The 19476-nt window shown below is 37.8% G+C and overlaps 1 protein-coding gene across 4 annotated transcripts in view; it reads right to left on the bottom strand.

Moving 5' to 3' along the window:
* Nucleotides 1-5025: 5025 nt before the first annotated feature.
* LOC105494252 (zinc finger protein 724) overlaps nucleotides 5026-19476 on the bottom strand; it is a 63219-nt gene continuing 48768 nt past the window's right edge. For all 4 annotated transcript variants that reach the window (XM_024796686.2, XM_071088058.1, XM_024796687.2 and 1 more), the window contains one exon: nucleotides 5026-17622. In XM_024796686.2, coding sequence (XP_024652454.2) covers nucleotides 15953-17622 — 1670 coding nt within the window. In that variant the 3' untranslated portion in view covers nucleotides 5026-15952. The remainder of the gene's footprint in view (nucleotides 17623-19476) is intronic.

The raw sequence follows: 19476 nt of genomic DNA on the forward strand, positions 1-19476 counted from the left end.
TTAGAAGAGAAAAACTGAGGTCTCACAACAGCCACTAACACTATTGCACTGTTTTGTATTTTTTATTATAAACATTTTATTCTCTGATACATCAATATTCACATTTCAAACAGCCAACTTATATTGAAGTCTACTATATAACAATACTAAATTGAAAATTTAAATGATCAGGCCGGGCGTGGTGGCTCACGCCTGTAATCCCAGCACTTTGGAAGGCCCAGGTAGGCGGATCACGAGATCAGGAGATCGAGACCATCCTGGCAAACACGGTGAAACTCCACCTCTACTAAAAATACAAAAAATTAGCCGGGCATGGTGGCGGGCGCCTGTAGTCCCAGCTACTCAGGACGCTGAGGCAGGAGAATGGCGTGAACCCGGGAGGCGGAGCTTGCAGTGAGCCGAGATGGCACCACTGCACTCCAGCCTGGGCGACACAGCAAGACTCCACCTCAAAAAAAAAAAAAAAAAAAAAAAAATTTAAATGATCACAAAATGATTTGTGATAAAAGCATGTATGTTATTACAAATTTCGACTTTATCACACCATTCAGTTTCTTAAAACAATTTCCAACACAAACAATCAAATTTAATATTTAATGATTAGGATTCAATTCCAAAATTATTTAAATTCATTTATTGTTATATGTACTTTTGACAAAATTGGATTTGAAAACTAAGAAAAAACTAAAGCATGTTCTTGTTTTTGTTTTGTTTTTTTGTTTTTGTTTTTGAGACAGAGTCTCGCTCTGTTGCTCAGACTGGAGTGCAGTGGGATAATCTTGGCTCACTGCAACATCCGCCTCCCAGGTTCAAGCGATTCTCCTGCTTCAGCCTCCTGAGTAGCTGGAATTACAGGCAGATGTCACTATGCCCAGCTGATTTTTGTATTTTTAGTAGAGACGGGGTTTCGCCATGTTGACCAGGCTGGTCTCTAACTCCTAACCTCATGTTTCACCCGCCTCGGCCTCCTAAGGTGCTGGGATTACAAGTGTAAGCCACCGCGCCCTGCTAAAGCATGTTTTTAAAGGTTCAAGGGACTTAAGCTTAGAAGCACAAATGCTCTGTAGTAAAATAAAGCCTCTTTTTATCAATATTTTAAGTTTTATGTCTGAGCACTTATGCATCAATAACAGGACTCTGGATGATGTTGAGGGAATATTTAAATGGATAAAATAGAAAGTGATCATCGGAGTCTAATAAGTGATGGATACAGCAACATAATACTTGACAAAACCATTCAGGGTGTGTTTGACAAACAAGAAGGTTACATAGGAACTGCACTGCATGATTAATGTAGTGTTTTCTCTCTAACTTTAGTCTTTATTCTCAATCTTAGAAATATCACATACTCACATACACAGAATAATTAACTTTTTTTCCTGGAAGGCAGTGTTTCATCTTTTATTATGTTTCACAATGCTGTAATGATGTTGTTGAAGTACACTCTCTTTCATCAGAAGATTACCTGTGTGAATTTGAATAGATTGACCCTGGAGAGGACCAGCTCTGCACACTCACTTGAACTGTCTTGCTTTCCAGGCAGTTAAAATGCCTTTGAAGAGTGAAAATATGCTGGCTGCTGATTATGTAGAAAATTTTACATTAAAAAACTTGTCAATTGTTTGAAAATTACATTGCATTGTCTACGACTTTTAAAATGTAAAATGCATAAAATAAATACTGCACAACACGAGCCGGGCGCGGTGGCTCAAGCCTGTAATCCCAGCACTTTGGGAGGCCGAGACGGGTGGATCACGAGGTCAGGAGATCGAGACCATCCTGGCTGACACGGTGAAACCCCGTCTCTACTTTAAAAATACAAAAAACTAGCCGGGCGAGGTGGCGGCGCCTGTAGTCCCAGCTACTCGGGAGGCTGAGGCAGGAGAATGGCGTGAACCCGGGAGGCGGAGCTTGCAGTGAGCTGAGATCCGGCCACTGCACTCCAGCCTGGGCGGCAGAGCGAGACTCCGTCTCAAAAAAAAAAAAAAAAAAAAAAAAAAAAAAAAATACTGCACAACAAAATAGAAATGATGGAGTTGGCCACAAAGGACAGCCAAATCTGTATATAGCAATGTAGAAAAGTATGTATCTACTGTCAGAGTGAGGTAACTTGAAGTATTTGAGAGATGTTCTCTAAGAATCTAAAATTACTTTTAGTTTCAGTGTCTGTTTTTTAAGCATTTTTAATTTTCTAAAAATGTTTAAATGTGTCCATCATTTTATTCCTAGAAATACAAATGGTAGGAAAAAAGAGGTATAAAAACAAATGAAATAGAAGGAAGAAAGTGGATTACTCACAATAGCTAAGGTATAGAATCAACCTAAGTGTCCATCAACAGGTGAATGAATAAAGAAATTGTAGTATATTTACAGAATGGAATGATATCCATTCTTTAAATTAGAAAGTCTTGTTATTTGCAACAACATTGATAAACCTAGAGAACATTATGCCAAGGAAAATAAGCCAGCACAGAATAAAAGTATATCACATGATCTCATTTCTATGTAGAGTGTAAAAAAGTTTAAATACACAGAAGCAGAAAGTAGAATGATAATTGCCTGGGGCTGGAGGAGATGTTGATAAAAAATAATAGGTCCTGTCTACATCTCTTAAGTTAACAAATAAGTTATTCTCCTCTCAAATTGGATTAACCAGGGAATTGAATCATACACTGAAGAATCAATACTGAAGAAATAACACATTTGTTATAGCAATGATGGTTGTATACCGAAATTTCAGAGGCTTAGCAAAATATATTCTCTGCTTAGATCACCATGCCCTGTCGGTTTTCTTTTTCTGGTTAAGAGGACGTCTTCATGATCTTTCAGGGATCATATTTTCTTTCATCTTCAATCTGTATTCTCCTTTCTTCAGCGAATGGATGAAAAAAACAATGCAGAGAAGACACATTGGCATCTTACCCACACATCACTTTTACTCACTATTAGGCAAAGAGGGTAAGCAAAATAGGTATATGCATGAATAAAACGCTTGTGGTAAAATAATAATTTTGCTGATTCCTGTAGAGCTCAGGTTATAAACCAAAAGCTAGCAAATATACAGCAGAAAATAATATTATTTGAAATAAGAATATTGTGAATGAAGTTATTCTGTCAATAGAAGCAAAAAAATTATAACCTTATCCTAATAGTCTCTATATTTGTACATCAAATTCTTTTTATTAAAAATTGTATTTCATATAAATATGCAACTTATATCACCTTTTTTAACCATTTCAATGTCTTCTCCACTCTGTATTAGTGGAAAACAAGCCTGCTGGTCCCGGGAATGATAAAGAGCACTTGTTTGGGTGATACTCCTGTGCCAAACACCGTTATTTGGCCCAAAGTACTGGTTTTCTATTTTTCTCTACATTTAGTAATAAAATAAAATTCTTAGCTAAGAAGACTTGATCTCATTCAAATATGTTTTGTGAAATATGGCTGACATTTAAGAGTCTCTGACTTATCTTGAATATTGACTTTTTTATGAATTCAAATTGAGTTCAAAACTATAAATAATCTTTTACTAAAAGCGTTTGTAGAGTAAGATTCATAAAATTTCTTTATAATATAAAAGGAATATGTTAACCATGCTTCCAGTAATCACTCTGACCACAGCATTCTCAGTTTCCAGTATTTACCCTGAGTCACTCAGGGGAAATTGGTATTTGTAAACAGGCAGAGGAAGGTGCTGCTGAGTGGAGGTGGACCACACTGCACATCAGTGCTTTCCACATGCACCTATTAGGCTCTTAATTTAATTGGACTGTCATTTCTATGGCTAGATACCTACTCAACCTAATCATACTATTTTTTAGCAGCTAATGATATCTGTTACCCATTAGTCCTATACAATTATTTGACTGGCTGAAAAATATTTTGTTAATTTACTTGAAATTGAGAGACTAGATTTGCAATCTTCAATCTTTCAGTTAAAGCAAATCAGAGAAGCACAATGCATGCAGAATGCGTTTTGTTGTTGCTGTTGAGACGGAGTCTCGCACTGTCACCCGGGCTGGAGTGCAATGGCACAATCTTGGCTCACTGCAGCCTCTGCTTCCAGGGTTCAAGAGATTCTCCTGCCTCAGCCTCCCAAGTAGCTGGGATTACAGGTGCCTGCCGCCACGCCCAGCTAATTTTTTTATTTTTAGTAGAGACAGGCTTTCACTATGTTGGCCAGGCTGGTCTTGGACTCCTGACCTCGTGATCCGCCTGTCTCGGCCTCCAAAGTGTTGGGATTACAGGCGTGATAGAATGCATTTTCCTGCCCACCATAATTCTTCTTTACATAGAATATATTCCATTCAAACTATTTAGCCAGAATTTTAGATTTCAAAAGGTCAAGAACAATTGAGTGAAGCCAAAATACTGCCTTTGCTTCTTGATTAGCAATCTAACCATTTCAAAAAGCACCGCAATTATGCCAAGCCATTGAAAACATGTAGTTAACTTTATCCCATTTCAAAAATTGTTACTTTTATGTTAATTTAAGAGGATCTATCTACATAACTTTACATGCATTCCAGAAATATTTATCTTAGCTGGATGCAGTAGCTCACACCTGTAATCCCAGACTTTGAGGGCCAAGGAGGCAGGATCATATAAAGTCCGGAGTTCGAGACCAGCCTGGCTGACATGGAAAAAGCTCTGCATCTACTAAAACTACAAAAATTATCTGGGCATAATGAAGCATGTCTTTAATCCCAGCTACTCAGGAGGCTGAGGCACGAGATTCTCTTGAATCTGAGAGGCAGAAGTTGCAGTGAGCTAAGATTGCACCTCTGCACTCTAGCCTGAGCAACAGAGCAAGACTGTCTCAAATAAATCTTCATATTAAGGTATTTAATGTTCAATATTATATGACAGTAGAGTGGAATCCTCAAAAATGAGCAGAAGTTTATTATTAATAAGTTAGGCCAGGCGCGGTGGCTCACGCTTGTAATCCCAGCACTTTGGGAGGCCGAGGCGGGTGGATCATGAGGTCAGGAGCTCAAGACCGGCCTGGCCAAGATGGTGAAATCCCATCTCTACTAAAAATACAAAAATTAGCTAGGTGTGGTGGTGCACCTGTAATCCCAGCTACTCATGAGGGTGAGGCAGGAGAAACACTTGAGCCTGGGAGGTGGAGGCTGCAGTGAGCCGAGATTGCACCACTGCACTCCAGCCTGGGCAAGAGTGAGGCTCTGTCTCAAAAAACATAAAATAAACCAATCAATAAAATTTTTTTTCAAGGGTTTTCAATCGTTAAAGAATCAGGTATGCTTTTCACGGTAAGTTCAATTTAAGGAGGGTACCCACTGGTCTCCATGGTATTTCTGTAATGGATAGTGTAAAACTGGGTCACCAGACTTACGCAGACATGATCATTTAATCAGAATGAGTTAATCATTTAATCAGCCTTCGTGGTGGAATATTGGTATCTCAGAAGCTGATCATTCACTACAACTTAGTAAATGTTCCATAATCCCAGTGAATTCTTTCAACCACGTTTCCTTTTTTCTCATTGATGTGGTCATGTTGTGGTCTCCTCTGTTTATCTTAAGCCATCCCAGATGAGAGGTGATTATTTATTGCATGAATGAGACCCCCTTTTTTTCCTCTTCCTTGGGATCCTCCTGTCCTCCCTACTGGAAGGAACATGTAGGAGGCAGGAATTATGACAACATACAAATATATTTCCTGCCGGGGGACCACCATAAGCAGCTTACAAAATGACCCATCTGGAAGTCACTTACTTCCAGGCCAGCAGGAGTGTTTTTCTATGATGTGCCTTTTTCTCTTAAAAGCATCTCTAATTAAGTTTAGCCCAATCAAGATAATCTCCCTTTTGATAAACACAAAGTCAACACATTAATAACCTAATTTCATGAGTAATTAATTTCCTACCACAGTAAATCACACTTTTTTGTTTTTGAGATGGAGTCTCACTCTGTGGCCCAGGTTGCAGTGCAGTGGCATGATCTCAGCTCACTGCAACCTACAACTCACAGATGCAAGGGATTCTCCTGCCTCAGCCTCCTGAGTAGCTGGGATTGAAGGCGCCCTCCACCATGCTTGGCTAATTTTGTATCAGTAGAGATGGGGGTTTCACCATGTTGGCCAGGCTGGTCTCGAACTCCTGACCTCAGGTGATCCACCTCAGACTCCCAAAATGTTGGGATTACAGGTGTGAACCACCGCATCCAGCCAGTCGCACATTTTTTTACACTAAAAAGGTAACACCGCAGGTGTGCAACAGCTGGGAATCATTTTAGAATTTTGCCTATCTACCTGAATAGACTTTTCTTTTTTTTTTGAGATGGAGTTTCCTTCTTGTCACCCAGGCTGGAGTGCAATGGTGTGATCTCAGTTCACTGCAACTTCCACCTCTTGGGTTCAAGCGATTCTCCTGCTTCAGCCTCCTGAGTAGCTAGGACTACAGGCGCCCACCACCACGCCCGGCTAATTTTTGTATTTTTAGTAGAGACAGGGTTTTGCCACATTGGCCAGGCTGGTCTTGAACTCCTGACCTCAGGTGATCCACCCGCCTCGGCCTCCCAAACTGCTGGGATTACAGTGTGAGCCACCGCGCCTGGACCTGAATAGACTTTTCAAATTCTTTCAGTTGCTTTTGTTATCTAAGTAAACAAAGATATCTGCAAATAATAATTACTTTCCAACTTAATTCGTTACAAATATCTTTTTTTCTGGCTTAATTTCTTCTTTATGTACCATTTTATAGATTCACACACACATATATAACAATGAAAATGTATCCAATTATTCCATTTTTATTTGTATTATAAATGAGTGTTACATTATTTTCTGTTTGAAGGGTTTGTCTGTTGTCCTTTGTTTTTTGGGCTTTTTGTTGTTTTTTGTTTGTTTTTTGAGACAATCTCGCCCTGTTGCCCAGGTTGGAGAGCATGGCGGGATCTTGGCTCACTGCAACCTCCACCTCCTGGGTTCAAGCGATTCTCCTGCCTCAGCCCCCTGGGTAGCTGGGATTACAGGCGCGTGCCACCAAGTCCGGCTAATTTTTGGGTTTTTAGGAGAGACAGGGTTACACCATGTTGGCCAGGCTGGTCTCGACCTCCTGATCTCAGGTGATCCACCTCGGCCTCCCAAAGTGCTGGGATTACAACAGGTGTGAGCCACCGTGCCCAGCAACACAGAACTATTTTTATAACACACAAGTCTTTCGACCAATAAATATATATTTAAATTATTTCTTAAAATGTGGTATAGATACACAATGGAGTACTATTCAGCCTTAGAAAGGGCTAAATCCTGTCACTTGAAACAATATACATTTTAAGACATTATGCTAGATGGGATAAGCCTGACACAGACAAATACTTCATAATCTCATTTATATGTAGAATCTAATAAAGTTTAACTCAAAAAAAAAAAAAAAAAAAAAGAAAGTGAAATAATGGTTACCAGAGGCTTGATGTGGTGGGAAGAAATTACAGAGTTTTTTGATTGAAGGGTACAAAGTTTCAAATACACAAGGTAAGTAGGTTTTGAGATCTACTTCACAGCAGCATGACTATAGTAAACCATAACATAATTGTATTTTAAAATGACTAAGAGTAAATTTCAAATATCTTAACTATCAACTCACTTATGATAGGTAAGCGAGTTGATAGATGTTATTTAACTCAACTCAATCATTCCATATTACACACATATATTCAAACATCACATTTTACCCCATAAATTCATTCAACTTTGATTTGCCAATCAAAAATACTACTCATACTTTAAAGAGAAATAAACTTTAAGAAATTTGACAAGAAAAAAGTGTTCATTTTAAAATCTTAGAAAACATACATATATTTTTCATATATATATATTTCAAAAGGCTTGCTCCTTTAGTGATGTAAGTAAACTCTTTTTTCTGTTTTTATTAAGACGGAGTCTCACTGTCACCCAGGCTGGAGTTCAGTGGCATGGTCTCTCACTGCAACCTCCGCCTCCCAGGTTCAAGCAATTCTCCTGCCTCAGCCTCCCGAGTAGCTAGCTGCAATTAGAGGCACCTGCCATCATGCCCGGCTAATTTTTGTAATTTTAGTGAAGACTGGGTTTCACCATGTTGGCCAGGCTGTTCTTGAGCTCCTGACCTCAGGTGATCCACCCACCTCGGTCTCCCACAAGAGTTGGGACTACAGGCATGAGCCACCGCACCTAGCCATAAGTGAACTTTTAATATAATGAATAGTCTAAACCCAACACTCAGGAAAAAAATGTTTATTTTTAATATTCAAAAGAATACAATACTATAAAAGACAGACTCTAAAGCAACTGCTTAGAGTAACATTATTTCTACATTTGTAAATAAGTTATTTCTTCACTTGTTAGAGAAAAGTTATTTGAAAATATATTTTAAACCACATTTCAACATATTAAATCAAATGAACATATGTACTTGGCAATAAAAAATTTATTAAACAAGTAGACAAGAAAACAACATGCCTTCTTTTCTAATATTAAAACTGACACACTCGGCATTTAGGTGCTTATTTGTCTGGTGTTACTAGAGTGCCAAAGAGAAGTACTCAATGAGAAATCTTTCCATATTTATATCCATGCTGAGTGTGAATATATGGAAATTTTCCAAGGGCAGTATTATAAACATGCAACTACTATTATATATAGTCCCTCACTGACTGATTAGAATAAACATGGGTTACAAACCACTGATGTGGCCACCTTGTTTTTAGGCTTAACATTGATCATGATCTAACAGAATCAACAAATGAGAGCTATATGCTGGGTGCTCTTTGGGCAACTTTATTTGCATTAATTGCTTTAATTTTACCAAAACCCTAAAGTTAGGGATGCAATCAGTAACCAGCTGCTACCAAGTTTCAATCTTAACCATTATGCCCAACAACCCGTCACCCAATGCTTGTTCTAAATCCTGACCTAACATTTTGGCTTTAAATTTTTTAATTTAGTAGAAATAAAGATAAATTTAGAAACCACTTCTTTTTATCCATAGATAGTATGTAGAACTTAAATTTTGGTTTAAAGTATTCATTATAAAGTCTGAGACAAACACTTCAGTAAATGAATTATAACATTATTCGTCTTATGACTTAAAAGAACCATTAATTTTACTTTTGAAATAATGTTAAGTTTATATTTAAACTTAAAATGAGCCTATTATATAGAAAATTTGTTGTCTGCATGAACCTTGTCATCCATTGAGCAGTCTACAGTTGCTAGAAGTTTCAGAAACATTAATAAGAATACTCTTTCTGATTGAATAAAGAACGTTATGCTTTCTCAGTGATTAAAATAAAATAGATTGGAATTACTGATCGGTAACTTACAATGTGGTTTAAATGTTATTTAATTAATACATGTGAAGTTTCTCTTAAACTCATTTTAACAAATGACTTCTACTGTTTTTCACTTCTATTAGAAAAAAAGTATTAAAATTTCTGTTATTACAAGCCTATAAATTTTATTCAGATCTAAACATAGTGCTAATCTTAAAAGATCTGTATGCTTAGGATTATAAAAAGCCTATTCTCCATTCACACACAGAAGATAAATAACTGCTTTTCAGTAAACCTGATGGGGCAATTGTGACTCACAATTATAAGCTATTAAAATATTAATCCTATCACCTAGCTGACATTTTTAGGTATCTGCATGTTCAAGTTGTTTACCTTATAATTCAAAAATAAATTTTTATAAACTATAAAAAATATAAAGAATTTTTTTTTACTTCTTAAATACTGTCATTATTTCTAGCTGACATAACATTAAATTTTAGAGGCTGTGGCTTTAGAAACAAGAAATGTCATGGTTGACTCCGCTTTACTTCCTGCCTTATTTCACACAAACACAGCAGCACAAAAACGGCCAGAAATGCTACAGCATGACTGGAAATACACCAGTATCTTTCTAGGGAGAATATATGTGGGAGCATATTTACTTGAAATTAATGACATCTTTTGTTGAAGTACAGGCTTCTACATGGCAAGTAATAAAGACAAAAATTTTACAGGGCAAAAGAGTAAGAAACATACTCTAAAACTACCTTCTAACCCATTATTTCTTTTTTTCACTAGCATGGTTGTGATGGAATGAGCATTTGCAGCAGCTTTTTTTTACTTTTGAGACAGAGTCTTGCTCTGTCGCCCAGGTTGGCGTGCAATGGCACGATCTCAGCTCACTGCAAACTCTGCCTCCCGGGTTCAAGTGATTATTCTGCCTCAGCCTCCTGAGTAGCTCACCCTGCTAATTTTTGTATTTTTAGTAGAGACGGGGTTTCACCATGTTGGTCAGGCTGGTCTCAAACTCCTGACCTCGTGATCTGCCCGCCTCGGCGCTGGGATTACAGGCGTGAGCCAAGGTGCCTGGTCCGCAGCATGATCTTAAATAACCTACACTCTCTGCTTCACCATTTTTGGGATATGGCCATAAGACGTTTATGAATTTATTAGAAAAAATGTTTTCTTTTTCTAATTCAGAAATTTTAGCAAAATTTCACAGGCTGATCATGAGGTCAGCAGTTCGAGACCAGCCTGACCAACATGGTGAAACTCAGTCTCTACTAAAAATACAAAAATTAGCCACATGTGGTGGCGTGTGCCTGTAGTCCCAGATAGTTAGGAGGCTGAGGCAGAATAGCTTGAACCTGGGAGGCAGAGGTTGCAGTGAGCTGAGATTGTGCCACTGCACTCCAGCCTGAGCAGCAGAGAGACTCCATCTCAATTAAAAAAAAAAAAAAAAAATCTAATCTACAGTAACTAGTAATTATACTTTGAATTTAACCAAAAAGTGGAAAAATCTGTGCATTATAATCTAAACGATATTGAAATACAAAAATAATACACAAACGGAAAAATATTACCTATAAATGAATTGGCGTTATTATCGTTAAATATCTGTATTACACAAAATAATCTACAGACATAATGCAATCTCTAGGAAAATACCAGCGACACACTGGTATAAATTTTAAAACATACATCTAAAACTTATATTGTACCACAGAAGACCCAAAGTAGCCAAAGCAATGAAGGAAAAAAAAAGAGGGGGTGCTTTGGGAGGCTTAGGCGGGTGGATCACGAGGTCAGGAGATCGAGAACATCCTGCCTAACACGGTGAAACCCCCTCTCTACTAAAACATACAAAAATTTATCTGGGCATGGTGTCAGATGCCTGTAGTCCCAGCTACTCCGGAGGCTGAGGCAGGAGAATGGCTGAACCTGGGAGGCGGAGCTTGCAGTGAGCGGAGACTGTGCCACTGCACTCCAGTCTGGGAGAAAGTGCGAGAAAAAAGAAAAAAGAAAAAAAGAAAGTGTGAAGGTATCACCCTACCTGACTTTGAAATATACTAAAAAAGCTTTATTAGGTAAAACAGTATGGTAATTGAAGAAAAACAGACACATACTCCAATGGAGCAGGAAAAAAAAAAAAAAGACCAGAAACGGCTGACTTGAAGTTACAAACTAACTCCAGCAGAAATATTTATGGATTATGGAGCATCAGTTACACAGCAAGTACCGTCATGTTTCCTTTTTTTTTTTTCTTTTTGAGATGGAATCTCACTTTGTCACCCAGGCTGGAATGTGGTGGCCTGATCTCAACTCACTGCAACCTCCGCCTCCTGGGATTAAGTGATTCTCCTGCCGCAGCCTCCCGAGTAGCTGAGATTTCAGGCGCATGTCACCACACCCAGCTAATTTTTGTATTTTTAGTAGAGAATGGGGTTTTGCCATGTTTGCCAGGCTGGTCTTGAACTCCTGGCCTCAGGTGATCTGCCCATCTTGGCCTCCCGAAATGCTGGGATTACAAGCATCAGCCACCTTACCCGGCCTCACTGTCATGTTTCTTTGATACATTTATATACAAAAACATTCTCATGACTTATGAAACTTCCCTAGTATTTACCTAAAAAAAAAAAGACTCAATAAATAAGTAAATTCACTTATGTCATCTATAACAAGTAAAACGACAATAACTAAAGTAGGCTTATATAGGCATCTGCAACTAAAAGAACAAAATGGAATGTTCTAAATAAAATATAACGTTATGGAATTATATCTAAAAATTGTGTACATTACTGAATTTTATAAAAAATTCTTATAATCATGACCAGCTCACGTAGTGGATACTTCATAAACTATAAAACAAAAAATCATAACAAAACTATAGGTCTGGCATGAGTACCAGGCAAAGAGTTTGTATGGAGAGATTCTGAACCATAAACCATGCGGTTTTACAGTAATGAATTTAATACAAAGCTGAGAGCAAAAATTTGCTTTCAGCATTTTTGAGGTTTTTATTATCTAATAAATTAATCACCTCATTAAAACAATTTGTTTTGTTCCGATATTGCTCTATTCTTCTTTCCTGAAAATAGGTACAAACTCATACTCATATAAACACACTCACTCCATAATTTCTTTCCTAAGGTTTATCTTTAGAGTAATACATGTGTATTTTTAACTTCATGTAAATCAAAATTAAAAGTCTTTATGTGTTTGCAGGCAGAGAGGCCACATGTTCAAATAAAAATATATAAGAAATTCATAAAAATATGTATACAAGACTCACAAATGTATGCATTTTATTCATACTTCTAAATAATACAATAATAGAAATTACCCTGTAGTCAATATCTATTTATTCATTTTGAGACAGAGTCTTACTGTCACCCAGGCTGGAGTGCAGTGGCACGATCTCAGCTCACTGCAACCTCTACCTCCCAAGTTCAAGTGATTCTCCTGCCTCAGACTCCTGAGTAACTGGGATTACAGGTGCTCACCACCATGCCTGGCTAACTTTTGTATTTATAGTACAGACAGGGTTTCAACACGTTGGCAGTGCTGGTCTTGAACTCCTGACCTCAGGTGATCCACCTGCCTCAGCCTCCCAAAGTGCTAGGATTACAGGCATGAGCCATGGTGCCTGGCCATCGGTAACAGTTTAATTGTACATTTTAAACTAACAAAAAGTGAGAAATTAAATTTTCTGTAATACAAAGGATAAATGCCAGAGGTGAGGCCATTGGTAACAGTTTAGTTGCACATTTTAAACTAACAAAAAGCATAAAATTAAATTTTCTATAATACAAAGGATAAATGCTAGAGGTGACAGATACCTAATTTACCATGAGGTGATTATTATATATTGTATGTATCAAAATATGCCATATATGGTTTAAGTATATACACATACTATCTACCCAAAAATATTAAGTAAATTTAAATAAGAAAAAAAAATTTAACATACAGGAACAACATTCTTTAACTTCTTTGCAGTTTAAAGCCACTAGCAAAAAAGATTACTACAGATACTACTTTATTACATTAACAAATAATACTATCTTTTACTTACACTCTTGAGTAAGGTGGAATGGGTTAAGGTTAGTGGCAAAATAATGCTTTATTGAATGCACAATAGTATTTAACATGTTAAAAATGTTAAATTAAAAAGTTAAGTCTACACATAATTTCAAAGTTTTTAAATGTACTAGATTGTATCACATAAAAGTACAATTAGTAAAATAACACTATTAAATTTTAACTAAAATTAAAAATATTTTTCTCTCATAAAGCAGAATATTAAACTGAACACCTACTTCATGCATCACTCAATATTATAAGTTAACCACAAAGAGCATCCCTACTTAGATTTTCATCATATATCTTACATTTTAATGTCTTTACTCTTTCATAGAAGAGATAATAATGCCTACCTAATAAAAAACAATCTCTCATATCTTTCATGCAGGAACCATTCATCACATACTTTCACATATGAATGCAATAGGAATAAAGAAACAGCATGAATTTGAGAGTTGAATTCCATCATTATTCACATATTAAAAAATCTATAAATTTTTTTCAAGAAAAAGTATATTTTGGTGGGCACAGTGGCTCACGCCTGTAATACCAGCATTTTGGGAGGCTGAGGCAGGGTTCAAGACAACCTGCCCAATGGCAAGACCTCATCTCTACTAAAAATACAAAAATTAGCCAGGCGTGGTAACTCATGCCTGTAATCCCAGCTACTCGGAAGGCTGAAGCATTAGAATCACTTGAAGTGGGAGGTGGAGGCTGCACCTGAATGACAGAGCAAGACTTCGTCTGAAAAAAAAAAAAGTAAAGCCTGGCCAATATGGCAAAACCCTGTCTCTACTAAAAATACAAAAATTAGCCAGGCATGGTGGTGTACACCTGTAATCCCAGCTACTCAGGAGGCTGAGGCAGGAGAAGCACCTGAACCTGGGAGGTGGAGGTTGCAGTGAGCCGAGATAGCACCACTGCACTCCATCCTGCACGATGGGAGCAAGACTCCATCTCAAAAAAAAAAAAAAAAGAAAAAAAAAAAGAAAAGCATACTTTGAATGTAATAACTCTCCAAAATATCTTACACACTTTTTAAAGTTATATACAAAATATTTATGTAAATTTCAGTTTTGAGTTATTTTCTAAACTCAGCACTCTGATTTAGTGTCCTGTCTGAAGTGTCAGTTCCTTAGATACATCTACTCTGAATTGATATTTACAGACTTAGTTTTCAAATAACTAATTTTTTATATTACTGCATCTGCAAAAATATATTTTAGTATGAACTCTCTGGTGTTTCCTAGGCTGTAGTTTGTAAAAAAAATGTTTTTCCCAATTTATCACCTTTGCAGCGATTTTCTTCAAGATATATTCTCTGATGTTGAAGAAAGTTTCAGCAACAACTTCAGGGTTTTCCTCTAGTACAAAATGTGTAAAATAAGATCTGTAATACAAGTAATGGTACCACAATACTCTTCATGTTAGTTTTTTTTTTTTTTGAGATGGAGTGCAGTTGGAGTGCCCAGGCTGCAGTGCGGTGGCACAAACTCAGCTAACTGCAACCTCTGCCTCCTAGGTTCAAGCGGTTCTCCTGTCTCAACCTCCTAGTAGCTGGGATTAGTCATGCACCACCACACCCATCTAATTTTTGTATTTTGGGTAGAGACAGAGTTTCACCATGTTGGCCAGGCTGGTCTTGAAATTCTGACCTCAAGTGAACCACCCACCTCAGCCTCCAAAGTGCTGAAATTACAGGCGTGAGCCACCATGCCCAGCTCACTCTTGATATTTTAATGCTTGTCCAAAGTGCTGAAATTACAGGCGTGAGCCACCATGCCCAGCTCACTCTTGATATTTTAATGCTTGTCTTCAAAATAAATACTCTTCTTCACTTTAAAGGCTTATATTTTCTGAAAAATCTATTGACAGTAATTTCATTTTTAATGTTTCTATTAAGTATGAACTCTCTGATATTGAATAAGATGTGAGCAGATATTAATGGCTTCTTCACATTCTTTACATTTGCATAATTTTTCTCAAGTATAAATCATTCCCTGTCCAATAAAGTGTCAGCATTGGTTAAATGTTTTGCCACATTCTTCACACTTGCAGAGGTTTCTAGCTCTAGTATGAAGTATTTTACCTACTATCAAGTGTGACAACCATTTAAAGGTGTTTAGAAATGTTCAGGTGTTGTCAACTGCATTGTTATATCATTCAGGTTTGTACAATTTCTCTCCAGTAATTCTCTTATGTCTGCTAAGAATTAAGGACTTGTTAAAGGCTTTGCCACATTATTCACACTTCTAGGGTTTCTCTCCAGTATAAATTATCTTATGTATAGTTGAGTTGTAATTGGTTAAAAGCTTTGCCACTTTTTTTTTTGAGACGGAGTCTCACTCTGTCACTAGGCTGGAGTGCAGTGGCACGATCTCGGCACACTGCAACCTCCACCTCCCGGGTTCAAGGGATTCTCGTGCCTCAGTCTCCTTAGTAGCTAGGACTGCAGGCATGCGCCACCACACCCAGTTAATTTTTGTATTTTTTAGTAGAGACTACTAAATAGAGACTACTAAATACCATGTAGGCCAGGATGGTCTCAATCTCTTGATCTCATGATCCACCAGCCTTGACCTCCCAAAGTGCTGGGATTACACGTGTGAGCCACTGCGCCCGGTCCATTCTTCATATTTGTCAGTTTTTTCTACGGCATGAATTTTCTTGTGTGTAGTAAGGTTTGAGCATTGATTAAAAGCTTTGCCACATTCTTTACATTTGTAGGGTTTCTGTCCAGTATGAATTACCTTATGCTTAGTAAGAGTTGAGGACCAGTTAAAGGCTTTGCCACATTCTTCACATTTGTAGGGTTTCTCTCCAGTATGAATTATCTTATGTTGAGTAAGGTTTGAGTATTGGTAAAAAGCTTTGCCACATTCTTCACATTTGTAGGGTTTCTCTCCAGCATGAATTATCTTATGTCTAGCAAGGGTTGAGGATTGGTTAAAAGCTTTGCCACATTCTTTACATTTGTAGGGTTTCTCTCCAGTATGAATTTTCTTATGTGTAGTAAGGTGTGAGGATAGGTTAAAAGCTTTGCCACATTCTTCACATTTGTAGGGTTTCTCTCCAGTATGAATTATCCTATGTTCAGTAAGGTTTGAGGACCGCTTAAAAGCTTTGCCACATTCTTTACATTTGTAGGGTTTCTCTCCAGTATGAATTATCTTATGTGTAGTAAGTTGTGAGAACTGGTTAAAGGCTTTGCCACATTCTTCACATTTGTAGGGTTTCTCTCCGGTATGAATTCTCTTATGTGTGGTAAGGTGTGAGGATGTGTTAAAGGCTTTGCCACATTCTTCACATTTGTATGGTTTTTCTCCAGTATGAATTCTCTTATGTTGAGTAAGAGTTGAGGACACGTTAAAGGCTTTGCCACACTCTTCACATTTGTAAGGTTTCTCCCCAGTATGAATTCTCTTATGTTGAGTAAGGGTAGAGGACACATTAAAGGCTTTGCCACATTCTTCACATTTATAAGGTTTATCACCAGTATGAATTCTCTTATGTTTAGTAAGGTTCGAGGATTGGTTAAAAGCTCTGCCACAATGTTCACATATGTAGGGCTTCTCTCCAGCATGAATTATCTTATGTCTAGTAAGGGTTGATGACTGGTTAAAAGCTTTGCCACATTCTTTACATTTGTAGGCATTCTCTCCAGTATGAATTATCTTATGTTTAGTAAGGTGTGAGGATATGTTAAAAGCCTTGCCACATTCTTCACGTTTGTAGGATTTCTCTCTAGTATGAATTATCTTATGTGTGTTAAGGTGTGAGGACTTGTTAAAGGCTATGCCACATTCTTCACATTTGTAGTGTTTCTGTCTTGTATGAATTCTTTTATGTTGAGAAAGCGTTGAGGACACATTAAAAGCCTTGCTACATTCTTCAAGTTTGTAGGAATTGACAGTAGTGTGAATTCTTTTATGTTGAGTTAGGTGTGAAAGAACGCAAAATGATTTGCCACATTCTTTACATTTGAAAGGATTCTTTTCAGTCTTATGTCTATTTGAATTTGAAAATTTATGAAAGTCTCTCACATATTTATCACATTGAAATATTTTGCTCTGGGTAGTTGACAAACACTGGTTAAATCCATTATAACTTCCTTTGTGCACCTTATACTCATCCACACTTTTACACCCTTTTTTTAACTGTAAATTGTGATGTCCACATTTTTCATATTTTCTTGGTATTATTCTTTGGAAAGAAGCTTTTATGCTCTGCTCTGGCCAAAGGTCTTGGGCGAAATAACAACACATACCTGAAAGAAATAAAAATAACAACTTACTCCACATACTAGACTCAGATACATATTCTTTACAAATCCAACCTACAAAATTATACAAACTACATAAACAAGATTGCATAAGAAGGCCGGGCATGGTGGCTAATGCCTGTACTCCCAGCACGTCGAGATGCTGAGATGGGCAGATCACCTGAAGTCAGGAGTTTGAGACCAGTCTGGCCAATATGGTGAAACCCATCTTTTCTAAAAAATACAAAAAAATTAGCCGGGATTGATAGCATGCACCTGTAATCCCAGCTACTCAGGAAGCTGAGGCAGGAGAATCGCTTGAACCTGAGAGGCACAAGTTGCAGTGAGCTGATATCACACCAATGCACTCCACTCTGGACAACAGAGCAATACTTTGACTCAAAAACAACCAAAACAAAACTGCACAACAAAATACCAAAGGCCCTAATTTCCTTATCGACATATAAATGTAAGAAAAATACACAGACCAAAATACATTTGTGAAAAATTTATACAAGAGTTAAGTGTGTACAGTGCCCCAGGAGGTGAGGACAATGCAAAGAACCATAAAGAATAATGAGAAAAGTCTGTTATGTTTACCCAACACAGCTCATCCCTCTCCCCAATATAATATAGTGCCTTTAGAAGTGAATAACCAGCCAGGCAGGGTGGCTCACGCCTGTAATCCCAGCACTTTGGGGTGCCGAGGTAAATGGATCACCTGAGGTTAGGAGTTTGGAATCAGGCTGGCCAACATGGCGAAACTCCCTCTCTACTAAAAACACAAAAATTAGCCAGGCATGGTGGTGGGCGCCTGTAATTCCAGCTACTCGGGAGGCTGAGGCAGAACTGCTTAAATCCAGGAGGCGGAGGTTGCAGTGAGCCAAGATTGCTATTGCACTCCAGCCTGGTCAACAGAGCGAGACTCCCTCTCAAAAAAAAAAAAAAAAAAAAAAAAAAAAAAAAAAAGTGAATAGCCAACCCTGTTTTTCTTTCTTTCTTTGTTTTTTAAAGACAAGTAGAACACTGGCACATACATCTTTTTTTCATTTCTAGGCGCCCTTCCAGACACTGGTTTCTGTCTCGCACGACATAAATTGCTGAAAAAAGTGTTGGTATACTGTGGAATGACAGTTTGAATCTGCTGAAACCAAAGCCAAATGTTACAGCAGCAGAGAGACCGCAGTATCACAGACAGCGAACAGGTTTAGCAAGTGGTGACTGATTATTAAGAAGAAACATGAATAAACTTTTTAAATTAAAAAACAAATTTCAGACAAGACACATCCTAGGAACATGTTTAAGACACTCTCAGGGCCGGGCGCGGTGGCTCACGCCTGTAATCCCAGCACTTTGGGAGGCCGAGGCGGGCGGATCACAAGGTCAGGAGATCGAGACCACGGTGAGACCACGGTGAAACCCCGTCTCTACTAAAAATACAAAAAAAAAAAAAAAATTAGCCGGGCGCGGTTGTGGGCGCCTGTAGTCCCAGCTACTCGGGAGGCTGAGGCAGGAGAATGGCGTGAACCCGGGAGGCGGAGCTTGCAGTGAGCCGAGATCGCGCCACTGCACTCCAGCCTGGGCTGGGCGACAGAGCGAGACTCCGTCTCAAAAAAAAAAAAAAAAAAAGACACTCTCAGAATTTCTAGCTGAGAAAATTTTTTTCAGGCTATGCCAGGACAAAGCTACATTATAAAAATTGATCATATGCAAAAATATTTTAAATAAAATACTTAAACATTAAAAAATAATTTAACCCCAGTATACTTCAAAATTTCTGCAGATTAAAAAAAAAAATTCAAGTGCCAATGCCTCCTAGGAAACTGGTAAAAATATTTGCAAATCATATAATAGGAGTTG

The sequence above is a fragment of the Macaca nemestrina genome, chromosome 20 (assembly GCF_043159975.1).
Source record: "Macaca nemestrina isolate mMacNem1 chromosome 20, mMacNem.hap1, whole genome shotgun sequence".
NCBI classification, from domain to species: Eukaryota; Metazoa; Chordata; class Mammalia; order Primates; family Cercopithecidae; genus Macaca; species Macaca nemestrina.